Source organism: Macrosteles quadrilineatus, unplaced genomic scaffold (assembly GCF_028750875.1).
Source record: "Macrosteles quadrilineatus isolate MER2022 unplaced genomic scaffold, UCM_ALF_1.0 Scaffold_4__1_contigs__length_99947679, whole genome shotgun sequence".
Classification (NCBI taxonomy): Eukaryota; Metazoa; Arthropoda; class Insecta; order Hemiptera; family Cicadellidae; genus Macrosteles; species Macrosteles quadrilineatus.
Genome location: NW_026542597.1, coordinates 77,651,221 through 77,676,870, shown reverse-complemented (window position 1 = coordinate 77,676,870; position 25,650 = coordinate 77,651,221). Strand labels below are relative to the sequence as shown.

General features: G+C 37.6%; 1 protein-coding gene across 5 annotated transcripts in view; it reads right to left on the bottom strand.

Annotated features, from left to right (window-relative positions):
- Positions 1-912: 912 nt before the first annotated feature.
- Positions 913-25,650, bottom strand: part of LOC128992121 (zinc finger protein OZF-like) — a 76,434-nt gene continuing 51,696 nt past the window's right edge. Inside the window, exons 6-9 of one of the 5 annotated variants that reach the window (XM_054415549.1) lie at positions 23,940-24,383; positions 20,205-20,348; positions 17,791-17,845; positions 913-978 (exon numbers count right to left, since the gene is read on the bottom strand). In XM_054415549.1, the coding sequence (XP_054271524.1) occupies positions 953-978; positions 17,791-17,845; positions 20,205-20,348; positions 23,940-24,383 (669 nt within the window). In that variant the 3' untranslated portion in view covers positions 913-952. Of the gene's footprint in view, positions 979-16,788; positions 17,846-20,204; positions 20,349-23,939; positions 24,384-25,524; positions 25,617-25,650 lie in introns of those variants that run through there. The other 4 variants (XM_054415545.1, XM_054415544.1, XM_054415546.1 and 1 more) reach the window with 4 other exon arrangements.

Genomic DNA, 25,650 nt, shown 5'->3' with positions numbered 1-25,650 from the left:
CGCTGACGCTGCTCAGCCTGGCGCTGCACGGGTAATGCTATGCCCCATTGAGTGGAGACTCTAGGGTTAGGTTTATACTCAATGATATTACTCACATATGGGAAATTCGCTAAAACTGTCCCAAGGTTATGCACGCCGCAAAGCTTTTCCCTTTAATCAATAGGAAATCTACTCTGAAGCCATCAGCTTGTACAGTTCTAATCTACAAATCAATAATTCGGCCCTTGATTACATATGCATCTCCTATCTGGGGATTAGCCATATCAAAAAAACAAACTCTCCAAAATTCAAGTGATTCAAAACAAAATTCTAAGAATATCGGTAAATGCTCCCTGGTTTGTTAGAAACAGACATACATGAAGAGCTAGGAGTGGAGTCTATCTCGGCCTTAATTGAAAAAACCACATCAAAATTTCTGAAATCTTTAAACAATGTTCCTGGTGTCACTTTTCATCTTGGTGAAGCAACTGAGAACAGGAGGCTACGTCGAAGGCTTCCTCAAGATCTATTGGATGAATGAAGCCTAAAGAAGATTAAATATTATATTTCTCTATTAATTATGTTACAGGAATACAGGGTGTCTCAGGTCTGAGCGAACCCACGATGTTATTATTGTTAATTTATTGTTTATTTTGTTAACACTTCACTTCTGTGAATAATGTATAAAATAAACCAGAAATAAATGCTGTAAAAAGATTTTCTCGTAAATAATGCCATATGGCAACCATCGATCTCTATTATTACTATAGCATATTATTACAGTAATATTAAAATATATACGGTAGTAATATAAAAGATCGATGATGGCAACCAATATTAACCCATAAGGCCCCATGTTAAATTTCCAAAAGTTCAAATTCACGTAAGGAAAAGCTCTGTCCGATTTGTACCATATTTCATAATTATACCTACCCATGGTTGGTTACTATGATTGTTCTACATTTTGTGCGGATCACTTCAGCCGTTCAGGAGGAGTACCTATTTGTAAAACAAAAGCAGGACTGTAGTATAAAGAGCTTCACTTGCTTCACTTCGCTCCGCTCAAAAATATCAGTTCATTATTTAAAAAAATGTACTTTCAAAGTAAAACAATTGCCGGTCCAAATATGTATGACCTTAAATTTATGAAATTAAAGCAACGTATACACGATACACATACGCATGATTTAAGTCGCCAAAACATAAAAATGATTACAGGATAGTAATTTTCACTTCAGTGTACATAGTGATCAGGTGATTAGTATAGCAATTTAGCAGCGCCTCTGGCTCGGGTGGTCAGGGCCGTCCGAAGGGGGGGGCAACCAGGGCAAGCTGCCCCGGGCGCCGTAGCTGGAGGGGGGGGCGCCGCGCAGCGGCTACTGGTATCAACGCACGGGTTCCGAATTTTCGGGAAATTTTCGGGAAAAAAATATTCCCGATTTTCGGGACGGGATTTAATTTGATTCTGGAATTTTTCGGGACAGGATTTGATTCGATCATCGGCAATTTTGATGCTTCGCGAGTGAAAATGACGCTGATATCACAAGAGATGTTCACGGTAATTCCACGAACGCAGGAGCCGAAGTCATTTCGACGATCGCGCCGTGACCACGAGTCATACCGACGATTTCACCGTGACCGCGAGTCATATATACCGATGATAACGCCGTGACCGCGAGTCAAACCGACGATCACGCTGTGACCGCGAGTCATACCGACGATCACGCTGTGACCGCGAGTCATACTGACGATCACGCTGTGACCGCGAGTCATACCGACGATTCCGCTGTGACCGCGAGTCATAACGATGATAACGCCGTCCACGCCGACCACATTTGCCCCAGGCGCCGCTAACCCTAGGGACGGCCCTGCGGGTGGTGCGGGCCTGCCTTATGCCTATTCGAAAGATTTTATTTTTATTAGCGAATTCCCCATATTATAGGTAGGTCCAAAGCTATTAGCGTAGGTCTCATGGTAAGAAAGGACCAGGGACGGATTTACTTTTTCCTTTTGAGGTCCCTAGAGGCCAAAAACACCATCCGTTCAAATTCATATATATGTGTGTGTGTGTCCATTAATTAGCACGATAACTCGAACAAAAATTATCCGATTTTGATGAAATTTGGTATAAACGTGTAAACCTACATTTATTTGAACGAGTTTGCGAACCAGCATGATCGGACTATGGGAACGGGGTTTTATGGTTATTAAAAAAGTGTAAATTTAAAATTCCCATGTTATTATTATGGAGAAAATGAAAACTGTTGTAGTTTAATTGTTTATGGATATTATGTTGATATAATTTGGCAAATTTGTTTACTTCATACTATACTATTGACGTTTGGTCAAAAAAACACTTTTTACCTTCCCCGTAGCAGCAAACCTAAGCACTCGTTAAATCTAATGCTATTTAAATTGGGAATAAATATGTCTTATTTATGGAAATATTTTATTAAAAATGTAATCAGACAAGTGGAAATTCGCTTAGTCTGCAGGTTTGCTGCGGTGGGGGTATTTAAACTAGGTGGCGTTCACAGAGGCATCCACAAAATTGAGCGGAGTCATCAAGGGTTCATATTATATTGTTTTTGTCATACTGTATTAAAAACAGTCGTTTTAATGCATGCTTTGCTGGTCTAAAGTAACATTTTTTCTCTTTAGGGAATTAAAATCTGTTTTAGCCTCTATGGAATAAAAATCAGCTGTTGTTGTCAACTCAGTTGTAAATTTCGATTGTAAACGATTGCATGTATCGAAAATATGTGTCGATCAGTGTTTCCATTCGCGGGATTATTATCCCGAAAACGGGATTTTTAGACCTTGAGCGGGATTAAAACGGGATGCGGGATAAAACGGGATTTTTGGCTGTGACGACTATTTTTATTTTTTTTCTACTCAATTTTAGAGAAAAACTAACTCAAATTGTTTAAATACTGTATCAAAATATAATAGTGATGTTTAAACAACTTATAAAAATGATACGTAAAGTCTAATACTAGGAATCGTGCCAAAAAAATCATGCGGGATAAAACGGGATTTTTCACCGATTTAAAAGCGGGATAAAACGGGATTTTTCGACCCAGTAAGCGGGATTATTCTTTTGGTCGTGTGGAAACACTGGTGTCGATTCCTGCTTCCTAATCGTTTTAATCTACAGTTTAAAAAGAAGACAGCAACATTTGCGTGGATTTAAATAATATAGGGTAATTAGTTTGGCTACACATGGTTTTGTAATGAAGAAGAGTAAAAACACAGATATGTCATTTTAGGCCTTTTCGGAAGCCTGTATTTACATTTTAAGTTTAAAACCTCTGGGATAGTCATTAGCTTTTTCTCAAATAGCGCGCTACAGTTCCAGCTAGTGATAGTCTAGAAATCAACCCTTACAGTTTCAGATTCTACCATTATGGCGGATTCAGTAGCCACCCCCTACGTCCTGGACCTATTTCCCTCTCTTCCCATAGCATTTAAGGATTGAACATACATTAATGTAACTGCCACAGATAGTTCTCACACTATGCTCATACTTTAATACTTCCTAAGCCACTTCCTACGTGGACCTGTTTCATCACTTTCCATAGCATTTTAGTAATTTAGACACGTTAATCTAATTGCCACAAACATTCCCCTCACTCCACACTGATAGCCTTTACTACTTCTTTCATCATTTCCTATGTCGTGGGCATACTTCCATCCCTTCTCATGGCATTTCAGCATTGCAGATACATTAATCCAACTGCTATAAACGGTTTCCAGTTCCTGAACTCCACACTGGTCACCTTACTACTTCCTTTACCTCTTCCTACGTCGCGGACCCATTTCCCCCTCTTTCCATAGCATTTTAAGATTGTAGATACCTTAATCTAATCATCATGAACAGTTCCCACACTCCGAACAGCTCGCCTTTACTACTTCCTTCACCACTCCCTAAGACGCGGACCTGGTTTCCTCCCTTCCCACAGAATTTTAGGATTGTAGATACCTTAATCTAATCGTCATAAACAGTTTCCACACTCCGAACAGCTCGCCTTTACTACTTCCTACACCACTTCCTACATCGCGGACCTGTTTTCCTCCCTTCCCACGGCATTTTAGGATTGTACATACCTTAATCTAATCGTCATAAACAGTTTCCACACTTGCTTCACCACTTCCTACGTCGCGCACCTGTTTTCCTCCCTTCCCATAGTATTTTATAGTCCGTGAGGTAGCCGAAGGACTCTAAGGGATTACAGCCCTCACACACACAAAGACACACCTACACACACACACATGGGTCACGCACCGTGGGGTAGGTAAGGCCCTGCTTGCGAGTGTGCGTGCGTTGGTGGAAAGGACGTTAATCCCCCTGGACCTGTTTTCCTCCCTTCCCACAGCATTTTAGGATTGTAGATACCTTAATCTATTGGCCATAAACAGATCCCACACTCCGAACAACTCGCCTTTAATACTTCCTTCACCACTTCCTACGTCACGGACCTAATTCCCTCCCTTTCCATAGTATTTTAAGATTGCAGATACTCTAATCGTCATAAACAGTTCACACACTCTGACAGCTCGCATTGACCACCTCTTTCACCACTTCCTACGTCGCGCACCTATTTTCCTCCCTTCTCATAGTATTTTAGTATTGCAGATACCTTAATCTAATCCTCACAAACAGTTCCCACAGTCTAGACTGCTTGCCTTTCTACTTTCCTTTACCACTTTTAACGTCACGGACCTGTTTGCCTCCTTTCCCATAGCATCATAGGATTGCAAATACCTTAATCTAATTGTCATAAACAGATTCCAGACCCCGAAAAGCTCGCCTTTACTACTTCCTTCACCACTTCCTACGTCCTGGACCGGTTTTTCTCCCTTCCTATAGAATTTTAGGATTGCAGATACCTTAATCTAATCGTCATAAACAGTTTCTACACTCCAGACTGCTCACCTTTACTAATTCCTTCACCACTTTATACGTCACGTACCTCAAGCTAGTGTCGTCATTTGATTATATTTATGATCCATACCGTTTCTGGTTTAATATCTGTGGAATAATCCTATCAGCTATTTCTTTATTTACTGCATTCAAAAGTCAACAGCTGATCAATATTATGTCTTTGTTTATGTGTCAAATACTGCTTCCATAAGGATTACATTGAAACTTTGAGACCCAGTGGGGCTGATTCCTGAGAGACTTTTTAAACGCCATATAGATGTTGGCACTCACCGATATAGTATTTATCACCATGCAAAATTGGAAAACGATTGGTTTAGCCGTCTAGGAGGAGTTTGCGTATTACGAAATGCATAAGAGTCAACGTATAAGAGCTTCGCTCGCTCCGCTCAATTAAGGTAGGCCTTGACTCAGGCCAAAGGAAACAAGGTATTAAATTAAACAAATCAAGACGTTGTTAACTTTAGATAACACATTTTTCAACTAAAATTATTGTATCTTATTTAAACTTAATTTCCAAGTGATAAATTTTTTAAATATCGGGATCAAATTTAAGAACCTTAATTTAGAAATTGGTAAACTTCAGTATGTATTCTATACAAATATTATGAAAAAATATAATATTAATATTGACCTATGCATAGTTAATGACTAAAGTTATTTTGAGATTTCTTAAAAAAAATATAACTGGATTTGATTTTAAGCGCTTTTTAATCAGCTTTCCAGTTTCCGTATGGCACATATTGAGTAGTCCCAAATACAAAAGCTCGTTGTAAACCTCGGAGATTTTGGATTTGGCTAGTGGAAACCAGGTCACAAAGTTGAACCAGCCAGTTTCAGTGTTCTAGTTATGCTGTGCCAGGTCAATCGTCACGCTGCCACTTGGATTTTCCCCGACTCTTGTTAGGTATTTGTATTTTTAGTTTTAAATTGTGTGTTCGTTCACGTGGTGCTTGCTATATATTTCTCGTTGGCTGCTATGCTGTATGGAGGTCTAGATCTAGAGCAATGGGGCATAAGATTTCCAATCATAGTGACAGCAGTGCAGATTTCGACCAGGCCACCCATACCATATAAAAACTTATTTGTGATGTCCTTTAAATAATGTTAAATTAATCTTCACATGTTTTTTTTAGTTAAATTATAAGCGGCTTCAGCGTGTGTCACCAGCGCCATCTTCCACACCTTTGGTGGTTTTGTCCGTTCTCGTTCTTCGTGACGTTCCAATCCAGAGAGCTGAAACCCTACTGGACTGAGGCTGTTTTAGGACTTAGTCCTCTTCAGCCAGGGAAAGGATAGCAGCAGTAGCAGGGACGTGTAAATAACGAGAGAGTGTGTAATAACGAAGCGCTATTCTGCCACTACTGCCGGTTGTGGTTGGGTTGAGTGGTATTTGTTTTATTGAGGATAGTTCTACGGTTGGATTGTGGTTTTCGGGAAGGGAGGGTTGGTTTTGGTTGGGTCGGGTCGGGTGTTGCGGGTTAACATATTATCATGAGTTGTGGGGGGGGGGGGGTTTACTGAATTGTTATTAATACAATACCATATAATCATTAACAGGGTAACACCATTTACTTAATATATTGTTCTACACAGAAACATACAACATATGGGGGTGCACAGAAGGAGCCTCCCCGAAGATTATGACCATTACACGCTAAGAACGACATCACAATCGGGCGCACCCTGGGCAACGCTGACAACTCAGCGGCAAATCCTACTACAACCGGAAGACTTCAAAAAATGAATCTACCTAAACGGTATTTTTCAAGGCCATTAGTAACGATCTCGATTAATATCGAGAGACAAAGAAGTATTAGTGTCTGATATGTGCAAGACGTACGAATGCGACTTCATCCTTGTGCAAGAAACACACCGGGGCATTTTAAAACCTAGACCCAACATATAGAGGGAATGAGACTGATTCTAGAGAGACCTCGTGATCAATATGGTAGTGCTGTTTTTGCCAGGCCATACATTGACATCACCTCAGCTTCGCTGACTGAGAGGAACAATACTGAGATACAACGGTCAGGACACCACAGTACAGTGTCACCTCTTTGTATAAGCCTCCCAAATCTCAGTATGAATTTACAGAGCCCGATAATCTATGCTATGATGACATTAATTTCGTCTTGGGGGATTTTAATTGTCAGAGCATTGCTTGGGGATACAAAAAGTCAAAGAGACAAGTGAAAATGGGACAAAACTTGAAACCTGGGCTGAGGCAAATGACCTACAGCTCATACACGATCCTAAGTTCCCTTGCTCCTTTAACAGCGGTAGATGGAAGAGGGGTTATAACCCTGACAACATCTTTGTGAGCAGCAGGATTGCCTCCCATTGTGAAAAGTCTGTAGGTGATCCGATTCCCCGAACTCAACACAGACCTATAGTATGCACCGTTAGTGCTGTTGTTAAACCTGAAGTTGTTCCTATAAGGTGCAGGTTTAATTTCAAAAAGGCTGACTGGACGGGTTTTAGGGAGATCATTGACAGAGAAATCGCCAATATCCCTCCACAACCTGATATGTATGACTCCTTCGTTAAGCTTGTCCAGCAGGTCTCGAGAAAAATGATACCTAGAGGCTGTCGAACCCATTACATCGCAGGACTCACTGAAGAGGCAAAGCTGTTAGATAGTTAAATCTGTAAGTGATTAATTCATCAGCTGATTTATTATTATTAAGTTTGTTAGTAAATATTCTGTTTACATTGATGTGTTTAAGTAAGAATTAAATAAAATGGTTCTTTTGTATTTTGAATATCATTTAGTGTAATTCTATATTGGCGACGATGAGTAAACGAACCAAAAGAAGAAATAGTTATTTCAATGAAGAAGAGAAGTATGAAACTAAAGAAGACACATTACAATCAAAGATAGAGAAGTTCAAATGTCAAAGCTATGATGAGTCTAGTAGGTGGGACGATTATGAAGCACATTTTCTATTATTATGCAAGGTAAAAGGATTCGGAGAAGACTCTCAGAGAGCAGAGGATGCTCGAAGGGATCTTTTGCTTGCATATGTGGGTCCTGCACCATTAAGAAAGATTTCAAACTTTCTACTGCCTTTGAAAGTACATCAGGCTACGTGGGCAGAACTAGTTAATGGTTTCAGGTCAGTATACAAAGCTAGAAAGACTATATTTTCAGCTAGAATGGAGTTTGAAAAATGCATCAGAGAAGATAGTGAAAGCCTTTCAGAATTTGTAATACGTTTGAAAAATTTAGCAGAATTTTGCAAGTATGAGAATAAGTTTGATGAAAGAATAAGAGACATATTTGCAGGAGGTATAAATTTTCCAGAGTTTGAAGTAGAAATTAGACAACGATGGCCTGATGGTGTAAAAGAAAATGGTGACAAGTTAACATCTGAAGATATTTTTGAACTGGCCACTTCAATGGAAAGAGCTCGTCATGAGATATTCAAGAATAACGATAAAGAGTTGGAAGTATCGCAAGTAAGAAGAAACAATAAGGGGTCTAAGAGAGAAGTGGAATATAACGAAAAGACAAATCATCCATGTAGTAGATGTGGAACAAAACATGAATTTGGCAAATGCCCAGCCTACCAAAAACAGTGTTTGAATTGTAAAAAAATGGGACATTTTGTTTGTGGGTATGTCGGCAAAAACGAGTGAATAATTTGCATGAAAAATCAGGAGATGAAGAATCTGAAGCAGACTCTCATGACATGAGGATAAACGATGTTAATAAGGAAAGAAGACATATTTGTAAAGCACGTATTTATTTAAAGTTAAATAAGGTAGCTACAAACATGGAATTTGATTCAGGAGCTTGGGCCTCAATGATAGGTAAGCCTCTTTGGGAGAAGATTGGTTCACCACGACTTGACAAGACTAATTCAAAATACGTGGCATATGGAAACAATATTTTAGATATACTTGGTGAATGTTTTGTCAATGTTTCAGTAGGTAATGAGACACGTAGATTAAAAGTAGCAGTAGTAAATGGAAATGAGAAACCATTACTGTATTTGGTTTACCATGGATATTAGCTTTTAATATGGAACTCCCTCCTGATGTAACTATTAGTAAAGTGAGATGTAAGCAAAATCTAAAACAACGAAAGATGGATGATGTGAGGGTTAAGGAAGTACTAAAAGACTTTGAAGATGTATTCTCTGAAGGACATGGGAAAATCAAGGGTTATAAAGCACAAATTCATGTTCAAGAAGATGCAAACCCCCAACATTTTTCTGCACGCAGGGTTCCATTTCCCTTGAAAAAACGAATTGAGAGTGAACTTGCAAGACTTGTCAATGAGGATATCATTGAAAAGGTAGATCCTGCTACTACAGCTATTCCGTGGGCCACTCCAACAGTCAACGTAGAGAAGGACGATGGTTCAATAAGAATTTGTGGAGATTTTCAAATCCAAATTTGGTACCAGAAAATGCTATTATTCCAACATTTGAGGAACTAACAAATAAAGTTGCAGGTGGACAAGAGTTTTCCAAGATAGACCTACGAGATGCTTACCTACAAATGGAGGTTGCAGAAGAACACCGAAAGTATTTAGTAATAGCAACGCATAGTGGTTATTATAGATACAAACGTTTACCTTTTGGGATATCATCCAGCCCATGTATTTTCCAGAGATATATGGAAAGACTCTTAGCTGGAATACCACAGGCTGGAGTTCTTCTAGATGATAGTATAATAACTGGAAATAATAAGAACGAACATCTAAGAAATTTAAGAGAGGTTTTGAAACGAATGAAAGAAGCTGGTATAAAAGCAAAATCTAGCAAATGCAAATTTTTTGAAGAGTCAGTAACTTACTTGGGACATACAATCGACCGAAATGGAATACATCCTACTGAAGAAAAAATAAAAGCCATACGAGAGGCACGGTCACCTACTAATGTCAAGGAACTCCGATCATTTTTAGGTTCTATTAACTACTATGAACAATTTATTCCGGGACTTCATGCCATTTGTAGTGATCTCCATAAGCTGACTGGAACTAACTCTAAATGGAAATGATCTGAACAAGAAGAGGTGACGTTTAAAAGAGTAAAGGAAATTCTATCAAGTAAAGACACAGTAGTACCATATGAAGGAGACCATTGGTAATGAATGGTCTGTGATGCATCAGAAAATGGATTGGGAAGTGTACTAATGCACAGATTCGAAAATGGACTAGAAAGACCAATTGCTTTTGCAGTCGCAAACTACTGCCTGCTGAAAAACAATATTCAAATATCGACAGAGAAGCACTAAGCTATTATCTTTGGACTCAGGAAATTCCATCAATATGTATATGGTCGTAAGTTCACTTTGGTAACCGACCACAAACCTCTACAACGGATATTTGGGAAAATGCGAGATCTCCCAAAAGTAGTAAATAGCCGTTTAGTGAGGTGGGCAATCCAGTTGAATCAATACAACTATGACATAGAGTACAGAAAAGGAGAAGATAACGTGTGTGCTGACGTTCTATCAAGACTTCCGATTGAAGAAGATCAACCTGAGGAGGCTCACATTGGTTTTTTGAATGTTGATAAGGTTAACACTATCATGTCTTATGACCTTTTAAAACAAAATTCATTGACAGATAAAGCTATTAGAATGGCAAAAAACTTTTCATTGAGGAATACATGGCCCTCTGTTGTTCCTGAAATGTTAAAGTCGTACAAACAGAGAAAAGATGAATTGAATGTTGAAGATGATATATTATTGTGGTTTGGAAGAATCGTAGTTCCAGAATGCATGAGAACTGATGTTCTGAAGATATTGCATGCAGGACATCCTGGTATTGCATCAATGAGGTCTGTTGCGCGACACTATGTGTGGTGGCCCAACATGGATAAAGATATCAAAGTTTATATCAAGAAGTGTACATCTTGTCAAGAGAATAGAGATAATGTGGAAGAAGTACCATTATATCCTTGGAATGTACCTGATAGAGTTTGGGAAAGGGTACACATTGATCTGGCAGGGCCAGTCAACGGATCTATGTGGTTGGTAGGTATTGATGCGTTGTCTAAGTCGGCAGAAGTGGACTGTCTTTAGACAACAAACTCTTATACAATCATTCAACGATTAAGATCTTGGTTTAGTCGATATGGATTACCAAGTGAAATCATGACAGACAACGGACCTCAATTTGTGTCAAAGGAAATTGAAACATTCTTCCAGAAAAATTCTATCAACCACATAAAAACAACTCTGTACCATCCTAAAAGTAATGGACTTGTTGAAAGACTAATTCGTACATTGAAAAGACAAGACGGTACTACACAACAAAGCAGGAGGTCGGAGATGGAATGCTAGCTCTTCAAAATGTTCTGTTTAGCTACCGAAACTCGCCTCAGAAAACAACCGGTAGGGCTCCGGCAGAATTGTTTCTAGGTCGTAGACTACCAACAATTTTTGACAATATGAAACCTAATCTTAGGAAAAAGATGGAAATGAAGCTTTGGAAAGAACAAGGGAGAGACAACAAGAAAGTTCGAACTTTTGAAGAAGGAGAAGATGTGTGGATTAAGAATGAACATGGAAATGGTTGGTCAGCTGGAATGGTGAAAAATAGAAATGGACTGTATTCATATGATGTACTTTGTGGAGGTGTTATAAAAAGAAAGCATGCCGACCAGATGAGACAAAGAATGGGAGCTGTAGAGTCTGCGTAAAAAGAAGGAGGGGAAAAGTGTTAGATAGTTAAATCTGTAAGTGATTAATTCATCAGCTGATTTATTATTATTAAGTTTGTTAGTAAATATTCTTTTTACATTGATGTGTTTAAGAATTAAATAAAATGGTTCTTTTGTATTTTGAATATCATTTAGTATTACATCGCAGGACTCACTGAAGAGGCAAAGCCACTGCTAGAACGATACCAAGGTCTCTTTGACAATGATCCCTTTGCTGAGAACACACTTCTAGCAGGTGAAGAGCTTATGTCAGTCATTGCCGAAAATCGCAAAACTAAGTGGTGTGATCTTGTGGAGAGTTTAGATATGCAGGTGAACGGCAGACGGGCCTGGAAGTTCCTCAAGAACATAAATGGAGATGCGACAAAACCAAAAGACAACTTTACAACAGTTACTGCCAATCAAGTCGCTACCAACCTTCTTTTAAATGGCAAAACCTATGAAAGGAAATACCGGGAGCCTGTTGTGCGTGATGTGGCAAGTGAGAATCATTTCCTGGAAGAACCATTTACCATGTCCGAGCTAACTGCAGCCATTACCAGCTTAAAGACTAATAGAGCTCCAGGTATTGACGAGATCAGAGTCGAACAACCAAAGAACCTAGGTAAAAATACCATGCAATGGTTGTTGAGACTCATGAACATGTGCATAAACCAAATGCATATACCAAAGGCATGGAGGAAAGCTCGTGTGGCTGCACTGCTCAAACCTGGGAAAGATCCAAACGATCCTAAGAACTTTCGACCTGTTTCTCTCTTATGCCACACATATAAAATATTAGAACGTCTGATACTCAATCGAATCGGCTATTTTCTGGAACAAAAGATCATTCCACAACAAGCAGGCTTTCGATCAGGCAAATCTTGTTGTGGCCAAGTTTTAAACCTGACCTAGCACATTGAGGATGGGTTTAAGAGAAAACAGATCACGGGTGTCGCTTTTGTAGATTTAACAGCTGCCTACGATACCGTAAACCATAAAAGACTCTTGGGAAAAGTGTACATTATTATCAAAGACAATCAGCTGACTTCAATGATAGGCACTTTTCTTCATAACAGGCGGTTTTTCGTGTCCCTTCAAGGCAAGAAAAGTAGATGGAGGAATCAAAGAAATGGATTGCCTCAGGGTAGCGTCTTAGCCCCAGCTCTTTATAACATTTACACTAACGACCAACCGTTGCCAAACGCTACACGTCAGTATATATATGCCGATGATACGGCGGTGGTGGCACAAGGTAGGAGTTTTGAAGAGGTGGAACAGAAGCTGACTATGACTCTAAATGAACTTTCCCAGTACTATTACGCAAATCACCTCAAGCCGAACCCTGCTAAGACCCAAGTTTGTGCCTTTCACCTAAACAATAGAGAAGCAGGCCGTGAGTTCAAAGTGAGGTGGCGGGGAGACAGTCTTCAGCATTGTCCTACACCCAAATATCTTGGTGTCATACTGGACCGCACACTAACATTTAAGGCGCATTGTATTGCGACAAGAGGATAAGTCTCAGCGAGGAATAATATCATCAGGAAGCTCACCAGCAGATGCTGGGATGCTAACCCTAATGTCCTCAGCACCTCAGCTTTAGCTTGTTTGTTTGTTTGTTTGTTGTTTGTTGTTGTGTGTTGTTGTTGTTTTAGTTTGTTGGCTACGGAGTACGCTGCACCAGTATGGAATGCATCGTCACATGCAAAAAAGGTTGACATTGCTGTCAATGACATGGCTCGAATTGTAACTGGGTGTTTGAAACCAACCCCAGTACACAAACTCTATCCTATCGTAGGGATCGCCCCTCCATCAATTCGACGTGATGTCGCTGCCGACGCAGAAAAGACTAAGCAAGAGACAGACCCTCATCACCCATTACACGGCCACCAACCTGCAGAGCAACGGTTTCGGTCCAGAAAGAGCTTTTTATCACGGACACGAGTCCTGGATGGATCACTCTCAAGCAATCGGGTGGCAAGGTGGGAGGACATGTTGACTAACCCTCCCATACCAGCCAGGGAGGAACTGGCTCCTGGCCTTCATTGCACGGTGTGGAAGGTTCTAAATCGAATCAGGGTCGAGGTACCAAAATGCAAACAAAGACAAACATGCAGAAATGGGGTCTCTTACCAGACGAAGAAAACATCTTGTGCGCGTGTAGTGCTGTTCAGGATCCTGGTCATCTGATGATCTGTCCACGCCTAGACCAGTCTTGCACATTAGATGATCTTTTACAAGCGAATGACAAAGCCATATCGGTACTGGTAGCTAATTTTTGGAAAAGCGAAGTCTGATTTCCGGACACGGAAAGTAAGTAAGTACAACATATGAAACTAAACAATACTGTCTATTGCAAACTGTGGATGGACTGAGGTAGTGGGCCACGGCAAGCAATGCCTGTCATGGTTTACGGTTTGGTTGGGCGAGTTAGGGGATTATTGATCAGGGAGATTGGTGAGGTGGGCGATGCTGAGACTTGGGGGATTGGTGAAGTAGGGCTGAAAAAATTGTTGAAGCATCTCAGATGTGCGGGCACGGTCAAGGTACTTCTGGTTAAGGTGTTTGAGGAAATCCCCGAGGGGTGGAATGGAGTGGGCAGTGTAGGAATCCTGGTTTCTGGTCCAAGGGGGGAGGTGGGGAGTCTAATATTACATACCACGTTTTACGTAACTTTTAAACCCCTCCCACCCACGGCCCACCCTTATAACGCTAGCCTAACCCCTCTGTAATGTAACGCTGTCAGAATTGTGGGATATGAAATCTTAAGTGGTGTTTACACCATTAAAACCATAGATTAAAAGAAGTAGACACTAGAGTGTCTATACTCCTTTTATATATGCTAAAACCCCCGTTCCCATTTCTGGTCCCGACTAAAGGTCGATTCACACATATCAGTTACGGCACGTTGCAGTCCAGTCACTTTAGGCCCGTCACGGTTAACAAAAATATTCTTTAATGGATTTTCTATAGCGCTATCTACACTCATCCGTTGCAGTCCCGTCAGTCACTCTGCTGGCATCCGTCAGTCAATTTTAGATTTCTTTCCACCGATATTTTTGATTGTTCAGACGCCTGACGGAACTGTTTGAGGTTAGAAAATAATGTTATTGTTATTTAAATGGTTGTGTTTACATTTTGAGAACTGTTTGTAACAATAACCAAGATGGACAATGATAATTTGATTGAATATAGGTTTTTAACTTAAAACATTTTGACTGTAAATGCAAGAGAAAATGAGGAGAAAGAGGACGTAGATGAAACAGATGTAGGCTACCTCCAAAACGACCTATATGTTTTTGGAAATGAGCAATAAACTCTCCCCCCTTCACCCCGGGCCCAAGTGCGCTCGGACTGAGCAATATTTTCAAATCAGCTGGTATTATTAGATTTGGCAAAACCGCACGGTTCTCATTGGTTCATTCAAAACCATTTAACCATATATGGTAAATAGGCTCCTCCCTCAACTGCAAACTTTCGTGGTCCCGACTGTAATCATCCCATTGCATAATAAAACACCTTGAAGTGTATTAAATAACTAATGCTAAAAAGGTATTTATGGAAACGTCTTGTTCTTTTGTACTGTATTTAGTCATTTGACACTCTATTTTAGATGGTTTCTTAAAATCAACTTCACGTTATCTGCCCGCAACTTATATTAAATTTGAAATGAGACTATTCTAAACTAACCTAACATAATCAAACTTGCTGTAAAATTTCAAAATTCCGTTTGATAGCAGGGTTCTGAAATGAAACTGTTCAACCTAAGCAAACTTTCTGTTAAATTTTAAAAAAATCCTCTTGATAGCAGAAAAGGCTTTTGAGCTTCATCGACTGTTTTAGAACGTTCACTCCTTAACTGAATATGCTCATCTTTTCTTTTTTGAAATAAACTCTTTTAAGGCTTAAAAATAGGAACATTTTGAGTGAGTAAGCTATTCAAAATGGCTTCTTTTAGAAAAAAAGCAACTGCTCCCTTTGCATTATTTTGTAATACTGGAACTGCAACGGGAGCGGGTTGTGACATTATTTTGACGTGCGAATAAGCACAGACAATAGACCATCATTTTAGACCATTATTGGTATTTCTTTTTGTCTATGGAATTAGTCACTTAGTTTTTTTGTAAACATTGTATCAATTCATTTATTTACATTTTCGTTTTTGTAATCTGCAATGACTACCTAGCTTTCCATAAGACCAATGTAAGAGATATTAAAATTTCATTTACAGTTTTTAACAAAAAATGATTTTTTTCAGAACAGTGGCTAGCATGGATATTTTTTTAGACCGGAACTAAGATATTTCTAACAATTAATTCAGAGGAATTCGTAGGAGCCGTTTTTGAAATCATTGTGCACAAAGTTGCTTAAAGTAGCCTATAGATAAATTGAAGTCTGTAATGGGACGACTCAAAACGAAAAAATTAGTCGGTCCCGGGTCCAAGTCTCACCATGAGACCTACGGTAATAGCTTATTCCCTATATGGGAAATTTGCTAATATTCCCTGTATGGGAAATTTGCTAAAACTGATATTTTATCAATGCACATTACATACATTGTGGGGACGATATGTTAACCCTTCGCGGACGGGTGACGGATATATCCACCTAAGTCTTTGGCGGTGGCGGATATATCCGCTTATGGTTTTTTTGATGTTCGGACGGGAAGCGGATATATCAGCCTTCTCTTCAGACAGACTGGCAGGTGCTTGAGCAGTAACCAGATGTTTCGCGGTACCAAGGCGCTACTTTCTGCTCTTTTCATGGCTGCGCTCTCTCCCCCACTCCCCCCTCTCTCCCACGCCTACCCCTCTCCTGTGCCTCCCCCTCTCCCGCGCACCACCCACCTCTCCTACGCTCCCCCCTCAACGTTTCGCGCTCAACACTACGTTTTCTTTATTTATTGTTTACATATTGTACTTTATTTATTGCCTAACATTGTCATGGTCATATCTTCAAAGACAGGTGGCGGATATATCCACAGCATTTCTACTCATCAGCGGACGGGTAGCGGATATATCCACATAGTTAAAAAAAGTAAAAGTTATTTTGACAGTATGAAGTGTCCCATTGTGTTTATTTTATGTATGTATAACAAAACACAAATAAGGAAAATCAATTTTTTCCCTACAATTTTTTCCCGTTCTAAGTCACAATTTCACCCATCCAGAAAGGGTTAACATCTTAAAATATAAGAACTATAAGATATTACAGTATATTGTTTATTTTACGCTCATCACAATCCATGAGTTGACATATGAGTGTACAGTTGGGTTTTCCTAGCAAAAGTCTTCTCACAGACAACACACTTGTGATTCTTGATAATCCCATGGACAGCCATGTGTTGTTTGACATGGGTTCTTAGTTTGAAAGTTTGACCACATATATTACAGACATGAGGTCTGTTATCTCTGTGTGTATGCTCGTGCTGCTGTAAATTATGTAATCGTTTAAATAATTTTCCACAATTTTGGCAGGAAAACTTGTGATCATCATTGTGTACAAGCATGTGTGTTTTCAGTTTATATTCATTTTTAACTGCTTTACCACAAATTTCACAACATACAGGAACAACTGTAGTTCCTGAGTGTATATTTATATGTAGAGATAAACTATTTTTAGTATAATAAGTACGATCACATATTGCACATATGTATTCTTCTCTTTGTTGATGTGATGTTTGAATGTGATAACTAAGTATTGGTTTGTTTTTAAACACTTTATGACATTCAGCACATTTATATTGTTTTTCCCTTAAATGGACAGCATCCGTATGTACTTTAAGGTTTTTTCTATGGCTAAACCCCTTTCCACAATCTTTACATCTAAATAAAAGGCTTTCAATCTTACGAAAATGGACTGTTTCAATATGATTTTTAAGGCGATGGGTAGAGATTTCTTTGTTACAAATATTACAAATCTCTTTTTTTGTTTGCACTCTTTTACATTTGTTTGTTGAATGTTTTCTTTCTATATGAGCTTTCAGGCCACCTTTTTGTGCAAATGCTCTATTGCAGATATCACATGGAAACAACTTTAGTCCTTTGTGAACCTTTAAATGTTTTTCCAACCTGCTTTTGTAAATAAATCTCAGATTACAAATATTACAAGATAATGGTTTATGGCTGTCTTTACTAGTGTCATCTTTATCAATAGAACGTTCAATTTTCTTCACACACATTTGACATCTTTCACATTGACACAAAATACCGTCTTGTATTCCTGTGCATACTTCTCCAGGTATTGGAGCAGAAGTATCTTCATCCTGCAACATTTTTCACATTTACTACAAAAAATTTTCTTTTCTATCACCATTTCATAATACTTATAAGCGTTAGGAATCAATAGTAACTGATTTCTACAGTTATTTAAATAATTAGTGCACTATTTTCTATCAGTTACAAGTGAATCTGAAGGTTAACCTGCAATAATCCCTAGTCGATAAGAACAAAAAAACCTGCCACCAACAACAAGAATTCTTTAACAAAGAAAATAACTATTAGCCTAATTAATTTAGACTAAAATATGGGAGGGTTGTAATTTTATTCAAATCAAAGGCCAACAACTGATGAAACAAAAACCAAACCGATAAAAACTGCAACAGACACATCACAAAAGCACAATGATCAAGGACAGCTGGACCTAGTTTCAAGCGATCAAAAAGCTGCAGACTTCTCTCAAGAGCTGGTGGCTTTTTCATAACCAAGCGAGCATTCATATAAGTACATTACCCACCAATTGTTAACCCAATGGCATACTTGGAGTTGGATGGAACATTTTCATCCCGCTTCTAATGTGCTCTGGCATTCCTAGACGGAACTATTCCGTACAGGGACATTGCCAATAGTTCGACATTGTTTTGAGGAATCACAGCACTTGTCAAGTCGATAACTTTTTGCTGTGAATCTGCAATAGTTATTGGATGAACTTTTAGTTTCTTCAGTTTCCTAACCTCTTTAGGGATAACAAAAATATTAGTAAACAAGTGTGAGTTTTAAGGTTATGTTTTGTCACGATTACCTCTAATTTAGGATAGAGTGGAATAGATCGGTTATAAATAATTGCAAATTATCTTCGGGTATTTCTGAGGAGGAAGATAATAATATGAGACAAAATTATAATAATAATGAATAAGGAACTCATATAAAGGGCCGAGGTGAGCTATAAAAACCAGATAGTTTTTATACGGCTGTTTCTTAGCTGTTTGCATTAATTGTCTACAGAGTTCATCGTTGCAGATAGCTATTATTTAATAAATGTGATTTTAAAGTGAGAAAGTAGGGCTCAAAAAAGTGCTCAAAATTTAGCCAAGTGGGAGGCCTCATACAGTTAGAACACCGTAAATTAGTAAAAATGTTTGTGCAAGTGTACTGCAGTCATGAACGTTCAGCACGTAAACAGTCTGTTGCACAGACGTTACATCACGTGACTTTTGGCTATGGTGCTATTTAAAGATTAAAGATTTTTGTCAAAGCCCCGCGATATAGCTGAAGAACTTAAGCTGTGCATAAAACACGAGGAAGTTGCTATTCATCAATCAATGCTACGAAAAATATCGGCAAGTTAACAGTAAAGATGGGAAGCCTGTGTAGATTTAAATGGACATCACTTGACTAAGTATCCAATAGTCAATGACATCACTTAAGAGAAATTGTCCACGATAAATAAAATGGCAAGGTCATTATTTAGAGATTTTAGTTTATTTGCAGTAATAAACTCTTTTTTTTTTCAAACAGTTTCATATTGAAAAGTGTCATGTCTTTTTTTTACTTTCCCATTAGTTGCATTTGTAGGTCACTAAAAGATAAAAAAAACAGATCTCTGTGTGTAATCAAGTAGTGCAATTTGGCATGCCAATGGGTTGATAATAAATGGCAATTCTACTTGAAATAATATCTAATCCATCAAGAATAAAAAATAAAAATAAAACTACATAAGGTTATTAGCTTGGATTCACAACACAAACAAAAGTCAGGCGTGTTCAATAGGTAAAACCCCATTAACTATATTGGATACTGAAGTAGACTTCCCATCTATATGAACCATCTGTAGCTAATGTTTTATTAAATAAACGTTATCAGCAATCTAACACATACTTTCTCCCATAAGCTTGTCAACAACCATTATCATGGGTAAGCTGTGGGAGTAACTAACTATGATATTTTTGTAGGAGAAAATCACAATAGTTACAATAACTTTTGAACCGTAATTTTTACGGAAATGTGATTTGTACCATTTTGTTCAGAACCTAAAGGTCTAAAACATACTAAATGTTTTCAAAATCGTTCAGGCCATTTTCGAGAAAATCTTATTTCTCCGTTATTTTACAAAAACAATACTTCCTCCATATACTATGTATAGGGCAAGAAAGGAATAACGTGTGAATTATTGAGCTGATGTCACCTGTCTGCCATGGGACGTCTGACCCTAAAAAACCCTACTTGCGACATTGCCAATTCCAACAGGCCGCGGCCTGGAGTTGCGGTGGTGTAAATTCACAAATGGGAATTCCGAAGCTTGACAAGTTATCAACAATCAAGAATATTCCATTTTCAAACCCTCCAACCTTTCTAGAATATTTGCAAACAGTTTATGACTTAAACACAACTCAAATAATGTCTTACCTCTTCTGAGTCTGAATCTGAAGATAGTGTTTGGATCTCATTTGATGTGGCTGCTACTACTGGCAAGGTCTTACTTGTGGTATTTCTTCTTTTTCTCTTTGGACAATGACTCTCACCATGGTCACTTCCAGATTCAACAGTCTCCTGGAAAAATTAATCATGATTGCACAATATTATTTGCTGTGCAATATTGTATTTTGGCGATATATAAAACACAAAATATGACATTAATGACTATTTACAGATTTTGTATGGGTTTTTAACGAATTTCCCTGCAGGGAAGTAGCTACAGTATTACCGTAGGTGGCATGGTAAGACCGAGGCCCGGGACCGATTCCCTTTTTCATTTTGATGTCTCCAGAGGCCAAAAACACCATTCGTTCAAATGTTTATATATATTCAATTCAATATTTCTTTATTCATTAATAAAGCACTAAAGTACATGAATAGTGTCATTCTTTTACGTTTTTACATAAAAATGTTCTTACATTCTATAAATACAAAGTTCTTAAAATCTAACATAAGTTTACACAAATTAAAAATTAACGCTCCTTCTAAAATTTTATAGTTCATCAAGGGAATACAATACCTTGTTGATGAGAAATGTTTTAAGACCCCCTCTTAAATCCCACCATGCTTTTTGCCGATTTTATTTCACTTGGAATTTTGTTGTAAAATTTTGATCCGGTTTAACTTGGTTTTTTACTGTAAAGTTCTAATCTGTGGCGGTTTAAAGCAAATATTGGTTTTGTTTCTAATATTGTGGTGGTGGTGTTCACCAGTTAATGCCAATTGAGAAAGTTTGTTTATAAAAAAAGAACTGTTTCATAGATGTTATAGACCGGATACAGTTTTATATAACTTTGTTTATGTGAGAATTCCAAAGTTTTTATCCATTTAAAGTCCAAAGAATTTAATATTTTGTATTTCTCGAATGGGTTTCTCTGGTTTCTGATTAATGTCTAGTGAAGGATTAATTGAAAGTCTTGTCTGACGGGTCTCAAAATGTATGAACTTTGTTTTATCTGGATTCAAAAGTAACTGATTGTTTTGGAAAAAATTTGAAAGTATATCGAGATTAGCTTTAGCTGTCTTTTCAATTTCCTCTTCAGAATTAGTGGTAGATTTGCATCGTCTGCATAAAGGTATTTTTTTTTTAGATTTAGTCAGCCCAAGTTAGGAACAATGTTTGTGTCAACCAAATCAGTAAAATAATTGTTGAATGAATTACATATAATAATAAGGGTCTGAACAGCATTGATTGTTAATACGAACACTAGTAATATGGTTATCTGCTTTTGCCTTACTAACTTCAGTGTTACTAATTTGCCAACTGGTTTTGTTCATGTTATTTGAGTTGTTTATTTTATTATAGTTTTTTTGGAGCTGTAACTTTATTTCTAAACATTTCATTCTTCTGTTTTAGTTGTTTGTACATAGTGTTGCTTTTTAGGATTCTAGCATTATTAGCAAACTCAATACCTAATTGATTGTTTTTCAATCTTTAGCTCTTCAGTAAACCACCTTCTATGTCTATATTTTTTACATAATTTCTTAGGAAAACACTACTCAAAATAATACATAAAAATGTTGTGAAACACATCATACTTTGACTCCGCAGGAGCAAAAAATACATCAAGCCAAGTTTCAAGGCTAAGTGCTTGAATAAAGTGATCAATATTTTTAGTGCTAAAGTTCCTAGAGTATTCAAGAAACACAGCATTATCAGGACTATCATTTTTACTATTTATTACAAAGAGTTGACCATCATGGTCTGACAGCTGAGTATTGAACCCAATTAGGTACATTGAAATAGGCTTAATTTATATTGGTAAAAATATTGTCTATGGTTAATGACTGTATGTGGTTAATCCTCTACACCATTATCCCAGTGTGTTGGATTGGAAAATCAGTTAATACAACAATATAACAATGAACTCAAGAAATCTCGCAAAGAAGACTATTTAACAAAGATTGTTAAACAAGAACTAGACCAAAGTAAGTAGGAAATCAAAAATCTTCAGGCAGCAATTCAAATTGTACAAAACGAAAATAGAAAGTTAGAGGATGAAATAAAAAAGAATATCAGAAAGTGTCTACACTGTTATCCACCTTTAGGAAATCCATCCATAGATGGGGAAACTATTTGGATGGGGAAAATGTATTCTTCCTAAGTTTGTCTTAAATTAATGATTAATGAGTTTTTTGTTAGAAAATGTCAGATAGCTATTATTTGAGATTTCATATATGACAATGTTGATCTTTTTCAAAAAGTTGGGATTGGCCTAGTTAAAGAGGCCTTAGCCGAATTTCAAAATTTTCGGTTAAAGATACGTAATATTATTAGGCCTACTAAAATACAGATACAGTACATCATCATAGCGCATGTTTTTAGAGCAAAACTGTACAATAACTAATAGTGATGTGTCAGTACCTCAAAAGAATTCTTGATACTACCGGTTCATAGCATATCTATCAGTACCGAGAACTTATAGTAAAAATATCGGTTCCTGTACTTAGGTCTCCACAGGGTAGCCTATTGGCTATTTGACAATAAAGAGACAAAGCCGTATCAGATTTATAGGTTAAATCATAACCTGAATCAGATTATATAGTTTTATAACTTACTCAAAATAAACTAAACTATATTAACCCTTTCAGTGCTAGGCCAATAATTCATATTTTATAAGACTTTTTTGTTTGCCTTTTAATTCCATTACCCGTTGTTGAATTTTAACTGTCATGCTGTCACTGTTTTATTAATTAGGCTAATTTTGAATAATAACACAATAAGAAAATATATAAGAAAGATAAATCCCGGTATTTGTAGTAAACATCAAATAAAACTTAGTTTTTGTTGTAATTTTCCTGGTTTTCCTATAAATTTTTATGTTCTGATAGCATTATTTGAAACCGAAATCTCACAAAATCAAAAGACATATAGTTTACAATGTAATATTGAATTTAACCCTGATTTAGTTGGACGAGGTTATTGTAATATAGCAATTTTTGGGAAACTAATGTTTTGCAGCAAAGTCTCAGGAACACATTTACTACTACTAAAACTAAAAGATTGCATCTAAATAGTCCGTGACTAGCTGGTGCTGCTACCTAGTAACGCATTGAACAACTATCTGCAGCGCCATCTGTTCGCAATCGGTGGCGACAGCTTAAATACCGGGTTTTGACTCCCCAGTCTTCAAGCACAGATAGCCGAGAAGGCTAGGGCGTGTGTCACTTGGCCAGTGGCATTCGTCTGCTCGGGTTCGAATCCCGTCCTGTGTGGCAAATAATTGGTGACCTGTGTGTTTGTAGCGATATACTACAACCACTGGGGCATAGTGAGGTGTTCATAATCCTTGGTTTAGACATACACCTCGAAATCATCGGATTGGGCGAATCTTTTAGCTAAGTGGTTGGTAGTGTATCCTATGAACATGCAGGTCACCAATGGCCGTTTTGCTATTTTTTTTTTAAATAACCTTCCTCTCTATATCCCTTAGGGTTTTTTTAAAACAACGATATATCGTTTCATAGCACTGAAAGGGTTAAACGTATACATTATTTTCCGGATAACATTTTTTTGTATTTAGATTTGTGGGATTAGATATTTGGGATTTAATTTGGAATTCAACATCACTAGTTGCCAACAAATCTGCAAACAGTTTTGATGACTGATTTAATTCAAAATACAATATTGTTTTCAAATAAAAACTCTGTTCATTTGAAACTAACCTGAATTGTAGAAATCTCATCATCCGATGGATCAGGCTCAGCACAGGATGGATCAGGCTCAGCGTTGGATGGATCACGCACAGCATTGGATGGATTAGGCTCAGCATGAGATGGATTAGTCTCAGCATTGGATGGATTAGGCTCAGCATGAGATGGATTAGGCTCAGCATTGGATGGATTACGCTCAGCATTGGATGGATCAGGCTCTGCATCGGATGGATTAGGCTCAGTGTCAGATGGATTAGGCTCAGCATCGGATGGATTACGCTCAGCGTCGGATAGATTAGACTCAGTGTCAGATGGATTAGGCTCAGCATCCCAAGACTCTACTAAGTCTTGAACATTATCTTCAGGTTCCTCTGTGTCCGGTTCAGATTCTACTATTACATCACTATTAGAGTTTGCACTGCCTTTCAGAAGATCATCCACCAAGATGTTGAAATCCTGAAAATCATTAGATTTATGTAATTTTCAAGAGATGAAATACCTAGTTAGAACTAGTTAAATAGTTGGTGAAACTCGGCATTGCCCGGGTCAAAATGCAATGCACAATAACTCATTTGAAATCAACAATATAGCATCTAAGTGTCTAGGTATCACTCATTTCATATTAGCATAATTAATCTGAACTCTCCTTTTCATACTTCCCCCACCTGCATTTTAATCCTCATAGTGTACTTGCATTGCAATATTACATTCTGTATTCATTTTCTCTTGCATAATAATATAATTCTTGAAACTCTAACCATTTGTTTGTAAAGTGTTATTGTTATTGGCCTACTATGGCCATTCCTCTGCGTATTTTTTTATTGCTCTTTAGTTTAAACCTTTTTGGCTTGTTGTAACTCTTTTACTTAACACGTTCACTGCTAAAGGAAATTATCAAATCAAATTGTATTGCTAAACAACTTTATTGTTGTTTAACATTCCTTTTTGTGTCCTTATTGAAATACAATATTATACAATACGATCGGAAGTTAATATGACGTCAAAAAGTGACGTCATACTAATGGGTCAGTACTGACCCATCAGGAGTCAGAGTCAGAAAAAAAATGGAAATGTCACTGAATACATTATATATGTCACTAAAAGTATATGTTCTAAAGACATATGTAGTCAATATCATAAAATAATCAACATAAAATAGTATATCAATTGATTGGAATTGATTATGACTACATAATGTGACGTCATATACATGGGTCAGTGCTGACCCATCAAGAACCGGAATGAAACAAATTGAAATATTGAACAAAGATAAAAGGTTAATATTATTGAAATAAAATAGTTTAAAAGTTAATTGAAATTGAACATGACGTCATAAAGCACACAATAGTAGCACAGCGAGGGGCGTTCACAGTAACGTGGGTCAGTACCGTCCCAGCCGCCTTGGCAGGAGCGAGACGCGGGAACCAACTCAACGGTGAACAAAGCAAGTCACACACTACACGCTAACGTGGTGTAGGTCCACCTTTTTTGATGACACTTTTTGGATATAGGTACTCTGAAATATTTTAAGAAAAATCTAGAATTAGAACATTTTAGGAGAATCTGGGATATTCTATCTAAAACATTCTAGACCAACCATTATTACACATTTCCATAGTTAGAGAGATCGATCCAGATAAATCTGGTGCTATATTGTAGAACTATTTTGAACATTTAGGTAAACACACACACAAATATTCAGAGAAATCTTGAACAATACACA